The sequence below is a fragment of the Mesoplodon mirus genome (genome assembly GCF_964341445.2).
Source record: "Mesoplodon mirus genome assembly, chromosome: 16".
NCBI classification, from domain to species: Eukaryota; Metazoa; Chordata; class Mammalia; order Artiodactyla; family Ziphiidae; genus Mesoplodon; species Mesoplodon mirus.
The window spans coordinates 33720219-33735568 of NC_138992.1; the positions used below are offsets into that span (position 1 = coordinate 33720219).

A 15350-nucleotide genomic window follows, 5' to 3' on the forward strand; every position below is an offset into this window, starting at 1 on the left:
AGCCAGGCTTAACCTCTTGCAAATAGATAAGGCAGAACTAAGTAACCAATTAATTCTCTCTCTCTCTCTTTCTTTCTCTCTCTTTTTCATTATAAATCTCCTGTTTTTAGGGTGGCTCTGTGTAGAAGAAATATCAGTTTTCTGGTCCGTGTATCTTCTGCCTGCCCATCTTTCAACATTTTGTCTGGCTGACCACAATGTTGGAAAACCCAATACAGTGTTATTGGACTAACAGTTTATTTCTTTTACCCAAAGGAACAATCACAGATTGTAAAATGTGCCTCTAAAGAACAGGTTTAAAAAGCTATATATACTATATTCTTTTTTATCTGCAGCTGAATCCTTGCTGCCAAGATGGGGAAACAGAACAGCAAGCTGCGCCCAGAGGTCATGCAGGACTTGCTGGAAAGCACAGATTTTACAGAGCATGAGATCCAGGAATGGTATAAAGGCTTCTTGAGAGACTGCCCCAGTGGACATTTGTCAATGGAGGAGTTTAAGAAAATTTACGGGAACTTTTTCCCTTATGGGGATGCTTCCAAATTTGCAGAGCACGTCTTTCGCACCTTCGATGCCAATGGAGATGGGACAATAGACTTTAGAGAATTTATCATAGCCCTGAGCGTAACGTCAAGGGGGAAGCTGGAGCAGAAGCTGAAATGGGCCTTCAGCATGTATGACCTGGATGGAAATGGCTACATCAGCAAGGCAGAAATGCTCGAGATTGTGCAGGTACGTGGACCTTGCCCTTTACAAAGAGAAGAGTGTGAGTCACAGTAAGAATTGGGAAGTCCACAGTATAGCTTAGTGGAGAGATTGCAAACGGGTGGTCTGCCTGGGCACTGATTTGGCCTAGCCAGTGTCTTTGAAAATGTGGAACCCATATACAAAACAGGGAGATTACACATAAACATGCAGATTGGTTAGCATCTCTTGGAAACTCAGGAGCTCTGGCCACACTGGGCCCACATTCTTGCCTGGCATAGGTGCCCTGGGGCTTTGTGGTGACTCCTCCCTACAGAGGGACATGGCACTCTTCAGCTGGTCATGCTCACTGTGGCCACTCCATCTATTCAGTGCAATGACCTGCCTGGACCTAGAGCCTGGAGTGATGTTTAATGATCAAACTCTGACCTGGGTTCAAATCCTGCCTCATTCAGTCACTACCGCTGTGACTTTAACCCAAGCGAACCTCAGTGTCCTTATCTGTAAAATGGAACTATCAGCAGTGCCCACTGCTGTGGGATTGTTTGAAGATTAGACTGACTCTCCGTGTTCAATGCTTAGCACAGTGCCAGCCTTACAGAAAAGTTCATCATCACTGCCATCACTAATTTCCAAGTTTATTAGACACGTGAATAAAAGTAGAGATCTCTAATCTAGCTTCTATCTCATCAGAGATACAAACAGTGCAGAATCAAGGCCTCCATCATTTTAATAGGAAGCGCTCCATTTTATTTCCCCAAATCACTTACCCAGAGTAAATTGCCCAAACAGAACAGGAAAAGGGGTCGTTTTTCCTTTCACCACCCCCTCTTCTTTGAAAGTCCACACTCAGGCCTTGTCACTGTCCCGAGAAGCTGTGTGCCTTTGTGGGGATTCTCACTGTTTGGTTCTAGCTGGTCTGCACCATTTAGGAGAATGCATATTTGCAGATGCTACAATCGCTTCAGAGGCGGCACTGTCTTTTAGGTGTCTGGGAAAATACCTGTTAGAAAGTGATAAGATGGAGGCAGGCTGTGGGCCGGCAGAATCATATACAAATTAAGGCTCTGTTTGTTAAAGTAAGTGAAACTGCAGCTTGATTACAAGTGTCAGCACATAAATTCCTTGCTGAACTAATGTCCCTCCAAAACTCAGAAATTCAAGCCATTTAATGTAAAATGTAAATTCATGATGTTCACCTGCAAATACTAATAAGTGGTCAGGGTGAAGATCGGGATCCAAACAAGTTTATAATGAGGCTTGTCAACGAATGGAGGGTGGAACTCCACAAATTCTCTAGTTTTTCTTCTTTATTGTTGCTTCCTATGGTTTAATTTTGGTATCCACAGAATATTGGTGGTAACAGACTGGAATCCTTTTGTTTTTCCTGGCATTGGTAGGAAGGATTCTATTGTGGACTCTCTAACACTGAAATACACGGTATTGGTTTCCTCTTGGAAACCAATTGGCTGCTGTAACAAAGGGCCATAAACTTAGTGGCTTAAAACAACACACATTTATTATCTTACAGTTCTGGAGGTCAGAGATCTGAAATCGGTTTCACTGGACTAAAATCAAGGTGTCCGCAGCTTGCATTCTGTCTGGAGGTTTTAGGGGAAAATCTGTTTCCTTGCCTTTCCTACTTTTTGAAACATTCCTTAGCTTGTAGCCCTTTATATCCATCTTCAAAGCCAGCAACAGTGGATTGAGTTCTTCTCACGTTGCCATTCCCCTGGGTATCTCATTCTGCTTCTCCCTTCCACTCATAAAGACCCCTGTGAGTACACTAGGACACCCCAGATAATTCAGAATAATCCCCCCTAGCTCAAGATCCTTAACATAATTACATCTGCAAAGTCCCTTTTACTGTGTAAGGTAACATATTCACAGGTTTCAGGGATTAGGACATGCACATCTTGGGGGGCCCATTATTCAGTCTACCACATATGTCCAAACGCAGTTATGTTCCTTTTTCCAAAAAATAATTTTGTGCTATATCAACATCTGGGTGAAAAAGCAAAACCATATGCAGATTTATTTTTAGAGTCTTATACAAACATTTTTACATTCATGTGTTTGTTTTTTTTTAAGTGACAAACTTAGGAACATGATTTAGGTCCAATATTTTATTATTGCATCAAAACCACCTCTCATGAGTCTTAAGCCAGATCACAATTCTGACGTTTCTCCCATAACGGCAGATCCTCTCCTGGGGCGGGGGGGAGGGCCCTAGTCTCAGCCCCCGGCTGCAAGAGGAAGGAGAAGCCTTCCTGCCCCACACAGTTCTCTGTCCCTGAGCCCAGCCAGAGGCAGGTCTGAACACCCACACCCAGCCCAGGACAGGCTGTGTTTCAGGAAGGGGGCCGCGAGCATGTGCGTAGCGTTACACATTGAACCACGAGTGCTCAGATGCTCTCTGGGATCTTGGGGGTGAGGGAACGTGAACTTAGGGATCCGTCAACAGGACTACGGGGAGAGAATGCAGGGAGAACAGGGGGTGAAAGTGACCCCTCTGTTCTCAGAAAGTAACTAGGACCCTTGAAAGAACACATTTTAACCACAGACTGTCATTGGGTAGGAGTACACAATCTGTGTTGCTTTACTCTTATGATTGAATGAAAATCACAGGCTTAGACAAAACTTGATCACCTGGATCCAAAACAAAGATGAAGAGGGAGTCAAGGGAAGAATTGGCATGTGAGAGCGGTTGTCTTGAGCAAAGCAGGTCAATATCGCCTTGCCCCTCTCCTTTTTCAATCTCCTTTTCCTTCTTTTCCTCGGGTAAGTTATTTAACCTTTCTGTGCATTGTTCTCATGATTTGTGAACTGGAGCCAATCATAGCACCTGCCTCAAGAGTAACCGTAAGGGTTAAACAGTTATTACAAGTAGAGTACCTAGAACAGGGCCTCTCAATGGGTATCCTTCAGTAAACGTTGACTACTATTATTCTATAGAAGTTTCTGGAGCTGAGACAGGATGTTTCCCTGCAAAATAAAGGGAGGTCATTTCCCATTCAAAGGACAAAGTAATAGAGTCTCCCATTAAGTTTTAAGTTAAGTTTACCTAGTCATATAAATGTATGTTCACAAAACAAAGGGAGGTAACCCAGCTAAACCTCCAACTGGTGGAGCTCACAGAAGAGATATTCTTGTGCAGATGACTTTAGGAGTTCCCAGGCTTCTTCAGCTGTTGTCTTTCCTACCAAACACCATCCCAGCTGGAAATAAGCTAAAACTTCTGGGCTGCTCTGATGCTTACGGGATTTAAGTAACAGAAAGATCACCTTTCCAGGAGAGAATGTGGTTGGCACCAGGAATTCCCCAGCTCTGAGCTGTTGCCCTGAGCCCATAGGTGCACTTCATGCATCGGGACTTTTGGGGCACAGCCTGTCTGGACTTGTTCTCAAGTCCTGCTAGAGACTTTCTGAAAGGAACATATAGGCTAACACAGTGTTACCTTTAGCAGTTCTCAGGGAACTCACTTTAATGACCAGGTTGCAATAATTTCTAGTTAGCATATTCATTCCTTGGATGGTAATGATTGCTTTAAAGTAGTTGGTGTTCAAATACGTGTTGTTTTAGAATCAGACTCTCCCTCCTAGTTGTGATTCAAGGTTAATTAGCACTTTTGATAAGGCAGAGTGAACTTCATAACACCCTTAGTCTACATTTTCACACCCTTTGAATGAATGAAAACTAAAGGAAGGAGGTTGGGCTTATGCTGGCAGCCCATCACAGAAGACTTATTTTTTTGTTTGTTTCTTTTAGCAATACGGGAATTTTTTTTCCTGATTCACTCATCAGAATAAGGCATGTGTAACCATACAGCAACCAGATGAAGAGGAAGGGAGACTATGGTGTTAGCCATTACAAAGGTTTGTCCACAAACACCAGACAGACTCACAAATTAATCTGACCTGGTCTCAAGAGCACCAACTGTGACCAGTTCAGACAACCAGCTTGTGAGTATTTGTGCCGTGAGGGATCAAAATCAGGATCAGAAAGACTTGGTTACATTCTTTCTAAAACCACTTCCTCAGTGGCATTTTTTTCTCCCAAAGATCTTTCTAAATTGGTGTCATAGACACTATGTCACTTGTAATATGTGCCTTGGAGACCTGAAATACTGTGCTCTTCTGATGGTGAAAAAAAAGGCGGGGGGTGGATGGTGTTGTGGTGAAACCTTCTAGTCCATCTTGATAATGGCCCCTGGGAATTCAGCTGCAAACCCTTGCCTAATTCTCAGTTATGAGTGTGGACCACAGATGTTAGTCTAGAATGCAACTTGGATTTCTCTCCCGGGGAAAATTCTTTAAAGCGGTTGCCCAGGTTAGTGACTTTCTGTAAGAACTAACGTTAGTTTGTTTATCAGTTGTGTTTGGCTTTATCCCTTTCTTATCAGGGTATTAATCTTATCGTGACAAGCCACATTATAGTTTAAGAGTTGAAGTTAGGCATCTGGCAACACAAGTGAGTGCCTGCTACCCAAAGGCCCCCCACTCGGCTGTGCCCTCCAGGTCTCCTTTGTGGACTATTCTTCCTTCTCCTGTTTCCTAAACAAGGATGTTCCCAAGCAGCTTTCCAGCCTCAGCCCTCTTTTCCTTTCATTAGTTCTGGGAAGTCATCTTCTCAGTGCTTGTATGGGCCAGGCATAGTGTTAAGTATTTTCCACACTGTATTAGTTTCCTAGGGTTGCTATAACAAATTACCATAAACTGGGCAGTTTCAAACAACAAAAATTTATTCTATCACAGATCCAGAGGCCAGAAGTCCAAAATCAAGGTGTGGGCAAGGCTGGTTCCTTCCAGAGACTCCTGGGGGGGAATCTGCTCCATGCCTGTCTCCTAGCTTCTGGTGGTGGCTGGCGATCCTTGGTGTTTTGGGCCCGCATCTCTCCTATCATCATGTGACATTTTCCCTGTGTGACTGCGTCCAAATTTCCTTCTTCTTATACGAACACATCATTGGATTAGGGCCTGCCCAAATCCAGTATGATCTCATTTTAACTCGATTACGTCCGCAAAGACCCTATTTCCAAGTAAGGTCACATTCACAGGCTCTAGGTGAACATGAACTTTTGCAGGACATTAGTCAACCTGGTACATGTGCATTTTCTCATTTAATCCTCACAATAACCTTATTAGCCCCATTTTATGGATGAAGAAACAGAGTACCTCCAGATCTTCACCTCTACTATGTCCAGCTGTTAATGGACATCTCCACTAAGACATTGCACTGGTACCTCACAGTCAAACATTCCAAAAACAAACTCAGTATTGCCCCCCAAAATGTGGAGTCCTAAACCACAGCAGCTCCAGAGTGTCTTTTTAGGAGAGTGAACGGGGTCTTTGGAAGGGGCTGTTGAAGCAACCCTTGCACAGCACTTTATATAAGATTGAAATAAATAGTAACTGCCCATATCTAAAAGTGATGGGTACCACCACTTACCTGAAACAAGACAGTGGCTGAGGAATGGGCAAGAATAATAAATTTAGAAAAATATGAAGGAGGCAGATTTGATAGGTCTAGCTGACTGCCTGCACGTGGAGACGGGCGGTAGAGCCGTATTAAAGATGTCTTTGACTTGATTACAGGATGGTGGATGGGAGGACTGTTTACCAAGAACCAAACAAACAAACATGAGTGGGGGCAGGGGCCTGGGCAATAATGAGTTTCAAGTAAAATCTTATGTGAAAACTAATATAAGAATGGAGCTGCTTTGGTTGAAAAAAGGGGTAGGGCCCTTATTCTCCCCCCATCCTCTCCCTGCCTGTGGAAGTATCTACAGCACTTTGGGAGAACATTGTGGATTTACCGACTTACTGTATTCTTCTAGCTCTAAACAGGAAAGTGCTTATGCTGTCCTAGATACCTAGATATTGATCCCATTTTAAGAGTATTTCCAAGAAAGATTCTCATGGCCTCTGTCTATCCTCCTTTCCTGGTGTGTAATATCCTTCTAAGCAGGATGCTTTTCTTTATCGATAATCTAAGAACAACCCTTTACTGCTTAACTTCTTTTACCCTTGGTGGGTTGTCATGGGGCCTTGGGTGTCCTGTTGGAAGACCCTACATCTTCTGATGAAAAGCCAGTCTGGTTTCCTTCAGAGAGAAGAGTGAACTTTGGCTCTTGGAATTGCGCCTGCCCTTAGTTAATCCCACAACCTTTATCAGTTCAGACGTGAGCCCTTCTTTTCCAGCATTCCGAGAGGTGGTTCATTCAGAGGGAAAAAGAAAACTCACCTATATATATGTCAAGAGGAAGCTGGTAATTCCCCTGGCCACAGGTGGTGCTGTCCTGAGCCTGCCTAGGGCAGAACCAGAGCTGGGTTCCTGGGTGTCCCATAGCATTGTATTTACCCAGAGACAAGAATAGGCCTCTTCAAGTTTAATTAAAAACAGGATGTCCCCGCTGGGCCTCTCATTGACATTGCTAAAAATAAAGTAGGGAAGTAGCCTGGCCTCTCCATGGTTTAATCCCATTAAATTTGGGGGAGGGGTATGGGGAACTGGCGTTAATAAAAGACACGATCTGTTTCAGATTGTTGTCTGGAGTTGTGTCTTTTCTCTCCCTGTGCTGTGGAGTCCCAGGTCTAATACAATCAATGCTGGCTTGCTGAGGCCATGAGAGGGGGGCAAAGGGACAGATGATTCCCCACTGCGGTTTTGCAGGGCTGTCACCCACTTACTCACATTGAGACCCCTGGGGCTTGTCACCTCATCTCTTTGCTCACTGCTCTAGTACCACCCGTGTTCATAGACCTGGTTTTGTGAATAATCCACTAATCCCTTTCTGTGAGCTGATGCACATTAAAAACAAACAAACAAAAACAATCTAGTCTGAGTGCTATGAAAGAGCCATCTGGAAAGGTGAGCGTGTTAAAGGTGACCACACTTCCTCCTCAACCCCTCAGTATACTCAGACATTACATCTCTTGCCCAATTCCAGAAGCCTCGTTTGCAGATATCCTCATATAAGGGGATCCTGACTTTCTTCATTTTTGTTTTGTTTTTATTTATGGGTTTGTTTGTTTGTCTGTTTGTTTTTGGAACTAACCTATCCTCATTTCTCTGCCCCAGCCCTATTCCTTTAGCCTAACAGCTAAAGACTAAACCCCTGAAGACTTTCTGTTGGGTGTGAGAGCCTTGTTTTCAAACACACATTCATCTGTTTGCTTGGTCTTTCGTTCATTTGTTCAACCAGAGTATTAAGAGAATAATCCCTAGATTATTACACAGTTGACTTCCCTTCAGAATCCCAAGAAGGAGAATTTCATGAACCTCAACTCTAAGAGGCTGAGAGTTCCAAGGAGTGTTCCAGACCAGTGGGTTTTACTTGCTACTATGGGACCTTACCGAGGCCAGAACAGATTGGGGGAAGGAACAACGCAGCCCCAAAGAAGGTTGATTACACAGCATCCTTAAGACTTCTAGCCAAAGTAAACTTATTATTTGTCCATAAATGCCCCTCCCACGTCACTTCTACAACTCCTGAAATGTACCACCTCTTACGCCTGTAAAGAGGTGTACTTGTGATTTAGTGAGACGCTGATATCTAGATACTGTTTTGTTGTTGTTGTTCTAAGATTCCTGGGCTTATGAATTCACAAAATATTTAAATTGTGTAAGTCTGAAATCCATGTGAGGGGGGTGTGTGTGTGTGTGTTCATCAGTTGGTGCCACCGATTCCTCTGAGTCAGGAGTTACAGAAAAGCTTCCATGTTGGAGCAAAGAAAGCTGAGGAGAGGGTGCTATGGAGAGGCGGCATGGAGAGTCTCCTGATTTCCACTCTTGTTACTAAATATTCATGTGGCCCTGAAAGTTCAGCACCTCTGTTTCCCATTTGTAAAAAAGTCTCTAACTCTATGGCCTTTTCTAGCTCCCTGGAGGAGTCAGGTGTCCCCAGCGGCTTGGCACATGGCACTATAACCCCAGCACAGATGGTAGTGTAGTCCTGGGCTGGAGGGGACAGCAATAGGGATCCTGGAGGAAGACAGAGTATGGCTCACCTCTCGCCTCTGGAGCACACTTCAGTGAGCGTCTCTTGGGACAGCTGACTGTGGCCAAGCTTACTTATTACCCCAGTGACACCCATCATCCCAGAAAGAGCCATGACTCCCACTTTGCCCTTCCTCCCAGACAGAATCACTGTGGAGGCAGCTCCAGTTCAGCGAGGGCTCTGGGTGGGTTCAAGTCAGACTCGGGGAGCCTGGCCTGAGGGGTCCCTGTGGGGTGGGATCAGCCCAAGAGTCAACACACTGGGTGAGTCCATTTTTCACTCCTATTTTATCAACGGAGATTATAATATTTACCCCCATTTCTCCAGAATATTTTAGGAACTCGAGGCAGAGTTGATCCTGAATAAGACTGTAAAGCGGAGAAGTTAAGCCTTTATCTCTTTTTGCAACCCTTTTTGTTTCCACATTTCCCCTTTGGAGACTACTTTCCTTCAGCTGCCTTCCTTTCTCTCCTCCCACTACATCCCAAGTTCCAGAACTTTCCAGATTTTTCCACCCACCCTCTGGCAAAATCTACTTTCTCTAAAACTCCTTCCCAGGGCTAATTTTCCCAAAGTGAATCTGAGTACCAGAACCATGGTCTGGGGATAAAAACAATGACTTTACATTATGCTTCCAAAATAAAAACAACATTTGACAGCTGAGGCCTTCCAGGCGCTTACTGGGTACCACGGGGGGTCCACAGGTGGTAGGGAAGATAGTTTCAGTACTGTTCACAAAACCTTTTCAGTAGAACCCTCTTTTGCCCATCAGATTTCTGATGTACCCAGTTGATCTCAAGCTGAGATTGTATACTTATTTCATCCAAAACTTGGATGGCAGATTGTTCCCATCCCGGGGATACTTGGCAGCTTGCTGAGAAGGAATGTGAGATGATTGCCACATACAAGGGGAAAGAGCACTGGGATGGATTGGTAATGTCTGCCCAGGAGAAGAGCAGGGCAGGCCCTTACAGACCATCAGTGTTTGTCACCCTTGAGGGACCCAGGGAGAGACCACAGTAGACCCTGACCTGTCTCTGGCCTGAGGAATGTCACCTACAGCCTGAGAGTGGGGTCCTCAAAACAGCAGCAGCAGCACACAGGAACCTCATTAGAAATGCGGACTCTCAAGCCCCCCATCTCCCCAGCCCACCCTACTCAGTCAGCTTCTGCGTCTTCACAAGATTCCCAGGGGATTCATAAGCACATTAAAGTTAGAGACACGGGGGGCCTAGTGGATCTTCCTGCCAGTTGTCACTCCTGAAGGTTCTTGCCACTGGACAAGCTCTGCTGGCCTGGCTGCTCTCACCAGCAACTGCACGTCTCTCTTCTATGACGACAGATGGTCAGGAACAGAGCTGGGTCTCTGTGTGATGGGAGGCATTCCCTTCAACCTTGTATTTGGGAGGTTTAATAATAGGGCCATTGTGTGTGAAACCAAACCATGTTTCTGTCTCATGCCATGTTGCTTCTGTCCCCAGGCAATCTATAAGATGGTCTCCTCTGTAATGAAAATGCCTGAAGATGAGTCGACCCCAGAGAAGAGGACAGAAAAGATCTTCCGCCAGATGGACACCAATAGAGATGGTAGGAGACCATGGCTGCTTTGCTTTGCTTTGCTTTGCTTTGCTTTGCTCAGAGGGGGGCTGCTGGAGGGGCTGGGGTGTCCAGGTAGGGAAATTCCACCAGAGGTCAAGATATTGGCCATAAGGACCTGGCTCGAGGCCCTTTGTGAAAGTGGCTTATCCTGCTTGCTCCCTGTAGGGGGAAGATGGAGGCTGGATCCTGCAGGCCAGCGAATCAGAAAGTGGGGAGGGGCTTGTTATCCACCCAGACCCTAGTAGCTTTCATCCCAGCCTGCCCAGGGGGTTTTGTTGGGGTTTCATGTGCATGCTCTAAGGTGTTGGGTTTCCTGGAGCCAAGTGGGACCCCTCAGCTGTTGGCGGGTGAGGTGGCCAGCAGATTCCACCCTGAGGGAGCCACCCACAATTCAAATCCAACAAGGGGATGCAAAGCAAACCAAAATGAAAGGAGAGGTGGATTTCAAACTCAAGAACAGTGGATTTTAGATGTTGGATTGCCAGACAGAATACAGGAGACACAATTAAATTTAATTTTTGGATAAATAACAAATGACTTTTCAATATAAGTATGCTCTATTCAATATTTGGGACATACTTAAAAATTTGTTGTTTATTTGAAATTGAAAGTTAGCTGGGCATCCTGTATTTTATTTGCTAAATCTGGCGGCCCTAGTTAGATGTAATATCTGAGTTTAAAGTGCTAACACAGAGCTTGGTCCATAATAAGCCCTGAGTCATCTATAGCTCTTGCTTTTATTTCCAGCTTGCCTGTTCTGCTGGGCATCCCCAGCAATTCTTGTCAATGATGAGCAAATGCAGTCATATACCCCCGACAGAAGGCTTTGTCGCAGAGCGAGCCTCAGTTTCTATCCCTATGCCCTCTGGGGCACCAGCTGCCTGAGAATCTGGGTTTGCAGGGTACAGGCCAATCTGTTTGCTTTGTTTCTCCACAAAGGTGTCATTACATCCTGTTTCTCTATGTGCCTTGATTCACAGCGAATAGTTTGTTTTGCAAAGACTAAACAAATGGGATTCTTTTAATAGAATAATAAACTCACTGACATTAAACTGCACATTTTGCTGATGCTCCAGGGGAGCACAGGTGGGCTTGTGTCCTGCCCTAGGCCCAGCCTCCTCTTCAGAATAGGGCTGAAAGATGGGAGAAGATCCAAACACTGCAGGATCGAATGCTCACTGCGAGAAATGAGACCCTGTGCTCTGGACCTCGGTCACAATGGGGTCACAGAGCCCTGACGGGGTCAACATTCCCCAAATGCATTTCGTTGCTAAAAGCCCTGTGCTTTCCTAAGGGAAAGGCTTGAGTTTAAAAAAAGGGAGGGGGGGCGGAGTGGGAGCCGTATCGGGAGGGGCTTTAAGTCTGCAAGGGGTCAGGCTCCGCCCAACCAGGAGACTTGGTGCTTTGGCTCAGGGCTTCTGGACCCCAAGGCGGGACGCCACGCCGGAGCCGAGGCCTCATCTAGACCCTCCCGCTGTTAGATTCCTCTTGGAGAAGCTCTTTGCATCTAACCCCTGGCGGCTGACTTGAAGAGAAAAGTCTGGGCCCCCAGCAGGTTAGCTGGGAAGCCAATCCGGGAGCACGCGGGTAGTTAGCCCGAGGGAGCGGATACATACGCTGAATGCAGGGTTTACCCTGCCGCAACAAGAAAGGGGGGGAAGCTTTGCCTCCCCGCCAACAAGATGACCGAGGAAACTTCTCGAAGGGAATTTAATACATACTCTAGCTTGGGCAAGAAGGAGAAAGACATCGAGGAGGAGTGGAATCCCAGGCAGCCAGTCTCCCCCGTCCAGCCCATTGGGGTAGGAGGAAAGTGCCCTGATTGACGGGAGGGACCCCCCGCGGCACCTCTCTGCTTCTCGGAGCTCACAGCCCTCGCCTGGGTGGAAGGGCGGCCGTCCTCACACCTTGGCCCAAAGCAGGGGCCCTCTGCCCACATGCAAACCTAGGTGTAGCCAAGTGACCCTGAGGAGCCCAGAGGGCCCAGTGAGCCCGTGGGGACGGCCTTGGCGCTGCAGGAGCCCAGCTCAGTCTCTGAAAGGCGTGAGCGCCATCTGATCCACAGACACCGAGTCCCTCCGGGGCGCCTGCAGCTGGAGGGGCCACGAAGGCAGGGGCCACGTCGCGGCCACCCAGCAGCCCCGCAGCCCAGGGCCGTGCACACAGAGCTCTCAGGAGGCCGCGTGCTGCGCTGTGCGATGCTCAACGAGCCCCGGGGTCTCAGCTCGGAGAGACGGAAGGTGGGCCTCACGGCGGGTGTGAGACCCCGGGAAGAGGTGGGCCGCCGCCGCCGGCCCCAAGGTGCAGCGGGAAGCCTACATCCGTGCAGCGGCCGCCAGCTGCCACTCACCGGTCCTCTTGCTTTCTAGGAAAACTCTCCCTGGAAGAGTTCATCCGAGGGGCCAAGAGCGACCCGTCCATAGTGCGCCTCCTGCAGTGCGACCCCAGCAGCGCCGGCCACTTCTGAGCCGGAAGCCCCACCAACTGTAGAGCTGCTTGTGTTCCCTTTGGAGTTTACTTTTTAACAACAAAAAAAATTTTTTTTTTGCCAAACAATATTGACGGTGATGCTGTTCCCCGTGTGGTTGGATGCACCTCCCTCCGTGCCGCCTGCAGCTTCTTTTGTCGTGGACGCTTCATGGGAATGTCTAGAGCCCCCCGCGCTTGTGGAGAGCATGAACAGTGCTGCCGTGCACAGACTTTGTGGTGTTCATTGTTCTGACGATTTTTCATCGTTATTATTATTACTTTCCCTTTGATTCGAAAGTCTGTGTTCTAAAACCGAAGACTGGGGGAGGCAAGAGAAGAGAAAACAATCCAGTCCAGTGATTCTATTGCAAGCTTGAGGGCCCTGCTTGGAAAACAAAATCCCCCACCTGGGTCTGGAGTAACACATGCCCTAGGGGTGATGGCACCAGATGCTAGATTTCCCAGGGACCAGGAATCCTCTGGGGCCAGGCTATTAAAGGGGCCTGGGGGATTCCCGCCTGGAGGCCCACCCCATCCTCTTCCCCAGCAGGCTTTAGTTTCTAAGCTGTGAACATTTCAAGGTAAATTCATAGAGGAGAGGAAACAGATGGCTCAGCTATTTCTTCCCAGGTTTACACTAGTTGAGCTGAGATGAGTTTCTCTGGAAATTAAACACAAATGCTAATTTACATTTCAAAACCAGACCCATCTTGTTGCCTACTTAGTTTAAAAAAAAAGATTTCTGTATATAAAATACTGGGTATTACAGACGAAATTAAGTGTTTTGCCTTGTTCAAATGAAATGCATGTTCAGTGAGCACTAATACAATCTTATTACAGGAGACTGTTTTTAGTAGCTTGTTGTGAAGTAAGCCAGCTATAATGAATGTCTGTGTCTTATTTTAAAGTCATATCCATCTTTGCACAAATGCACCAATCAACAGGTATATTTTATATATTCCAGAAAAGTACAAAGTAACCATGACCAGGGCCCAACCTTAATGTTGAATGCTTTTCCAGTGGTAGTGCCTAGGCAATAGAAGTGGGGCAAGTTTGAGTGGGATGTGTCAACTGGAGCACCAGAAGGTTCATATTTATTAGAGATGTGGGTTTGCCCACCCAGCCCAGCAGCCCGTTGACAGTCCTGGATCAGAGGTGCGGTGCTTTTCTGAGCAGATAATATTCTGTAGCTGTTCCCACCCCCACCCCAAATAGCATAACTTCTCGGGACTTCCCAGTGCTTTAATCCACATGTATGGTTAGGAAGCCATAGCTGGAATGTTGGCTTTTCCATGCCTCTAGCGGCCCTGAAAAGAGTCAGAGGTTGGGCATCATCCGATTCATCTTGAAGAAGGCACAGGCAAGTGTGTCTGTGATTTCCAAGGCCCACCCTGGGGAATCCAAGAGTATCTTGCATCATCGTGTTCTCTGAATGCAAATTTCTATTTACAGAAGTGACAGTACAAATTTGAGTTGCTGTTTGGTCTGATGACCTCATACATCCTAATTTGAATTGAAAGGTAAGAGTACAAGTTGCTGGTCACAGGTAAGTCATATTTTCACAAGCAGTAGGCATGGGGAAGTCCAAACACTCAAGGATGTAAACGGGGAGATCCTGCCCCAAGAGAAGGCAGAGAGGTCTCCTTGGCTGCGGCCAAGCTACTTCCTGTAGACCATGAACCACAGAAATATAAACTTATAACCATGAGGAAAATGATGCTGAGCCCATTCTAACCTCTAGATTCCTGAGTATTACTCGATTCCATTTAAACTGATAGTAAAAATCTGAATTTGTATGGTTGACCAAAACGAACCAACTTGGCAGCGTGAAATTTTGAGACCTGGACTCAGTAAAATAATCTTCATCTTCCTCTGAGTGTCAGTTTTTTTTATAGTGGTTCTATACCGTGAGACTTGCTGAGTGCCTCCATTGGCCAAGTGGTAAAATCTGGTTTTGAAAACTAGGGAATTAACCTAAGACGTGGCGTGCACCGTGGCAAGGGGACCCGGCACCTCTGTAGGTGATGTTCAGGAGCTGCCTCCCTCTTTCTCCCGCTCTTGATTGAAGACCTAATTCCTCCTTTAGTTCTCCTTAGATGGAGGAGTCAGTTAATGTTGGGGAAAGCCCGCCTGGGCTCTGTCCTCAGTCATGACATCTTACTGAGCCAGACACACTCCATTCCCTAGAACCTAGAGCTGGAGGGAGATGCAGGGGAGAGCGTCTCCAGCTGTTAAGAAAACAAAGCAGTCACACGGCACGCCCGGGATGGATGGAAAATAGTCCTCGTCCTTGCCTGCCATTGACCCTGTCTTTATTTTCTTGAGGGTTGTTTTCTCATTCTCCTCCTTCCCAGGAAGGCCTTTGTATGTCTGATCCAATGCACTCGAGTGTGGCCAAGGGACTCGGCAACACCGAGAAGGCTGAATGCCTAAAAGCTTATGTCACTCCTGTGCTGGGCTGTTCATTGTCATCGCTGTGTTGAGGGACCTCTGGAAATGGAGTCTGTTCTGTCTGAAATCAGGCCAGCCTGTGATGTTCAAGGGACTGGAATAAAGTGGCTTACGACGTGAAGGATGA

At 46.6% G+C, this 15350-nt stretch overlaps 1 protein-coding gene across 3 annotated transcripts in view; it reads left to right on the forward strand.

Moving 5' to 3' along the window:
• Positions 1 to 15350, forward strand: part of NCALD (neurocalcin delta) — a 290136-nt gene extending 274786 nt beyond the window's left edge. For all 3 annotated transcript variants that reach the window (XM_082601680.1, XM_082601681.1, XM_082601682.1), the window contains 3 exons: positions 336 to 732; positions 10186 to 10291; positions 12673 to 15350. In XM_082601680.1, the coding sequence (XP_082457806.1) occupies positions 355 to 732; positions 10186 to 10291; positions 12673 to 12770 (582 nt within the window). In that variant the 5' untranslated portion in view covers positions 336 to 354 and the 3' untranslated portion in view covers positions 12771 to 15350. The remainder of the gene's footprint in view (positions 1 to 335; positions 733 to 10185; positions 10292 to 12672) is intronic.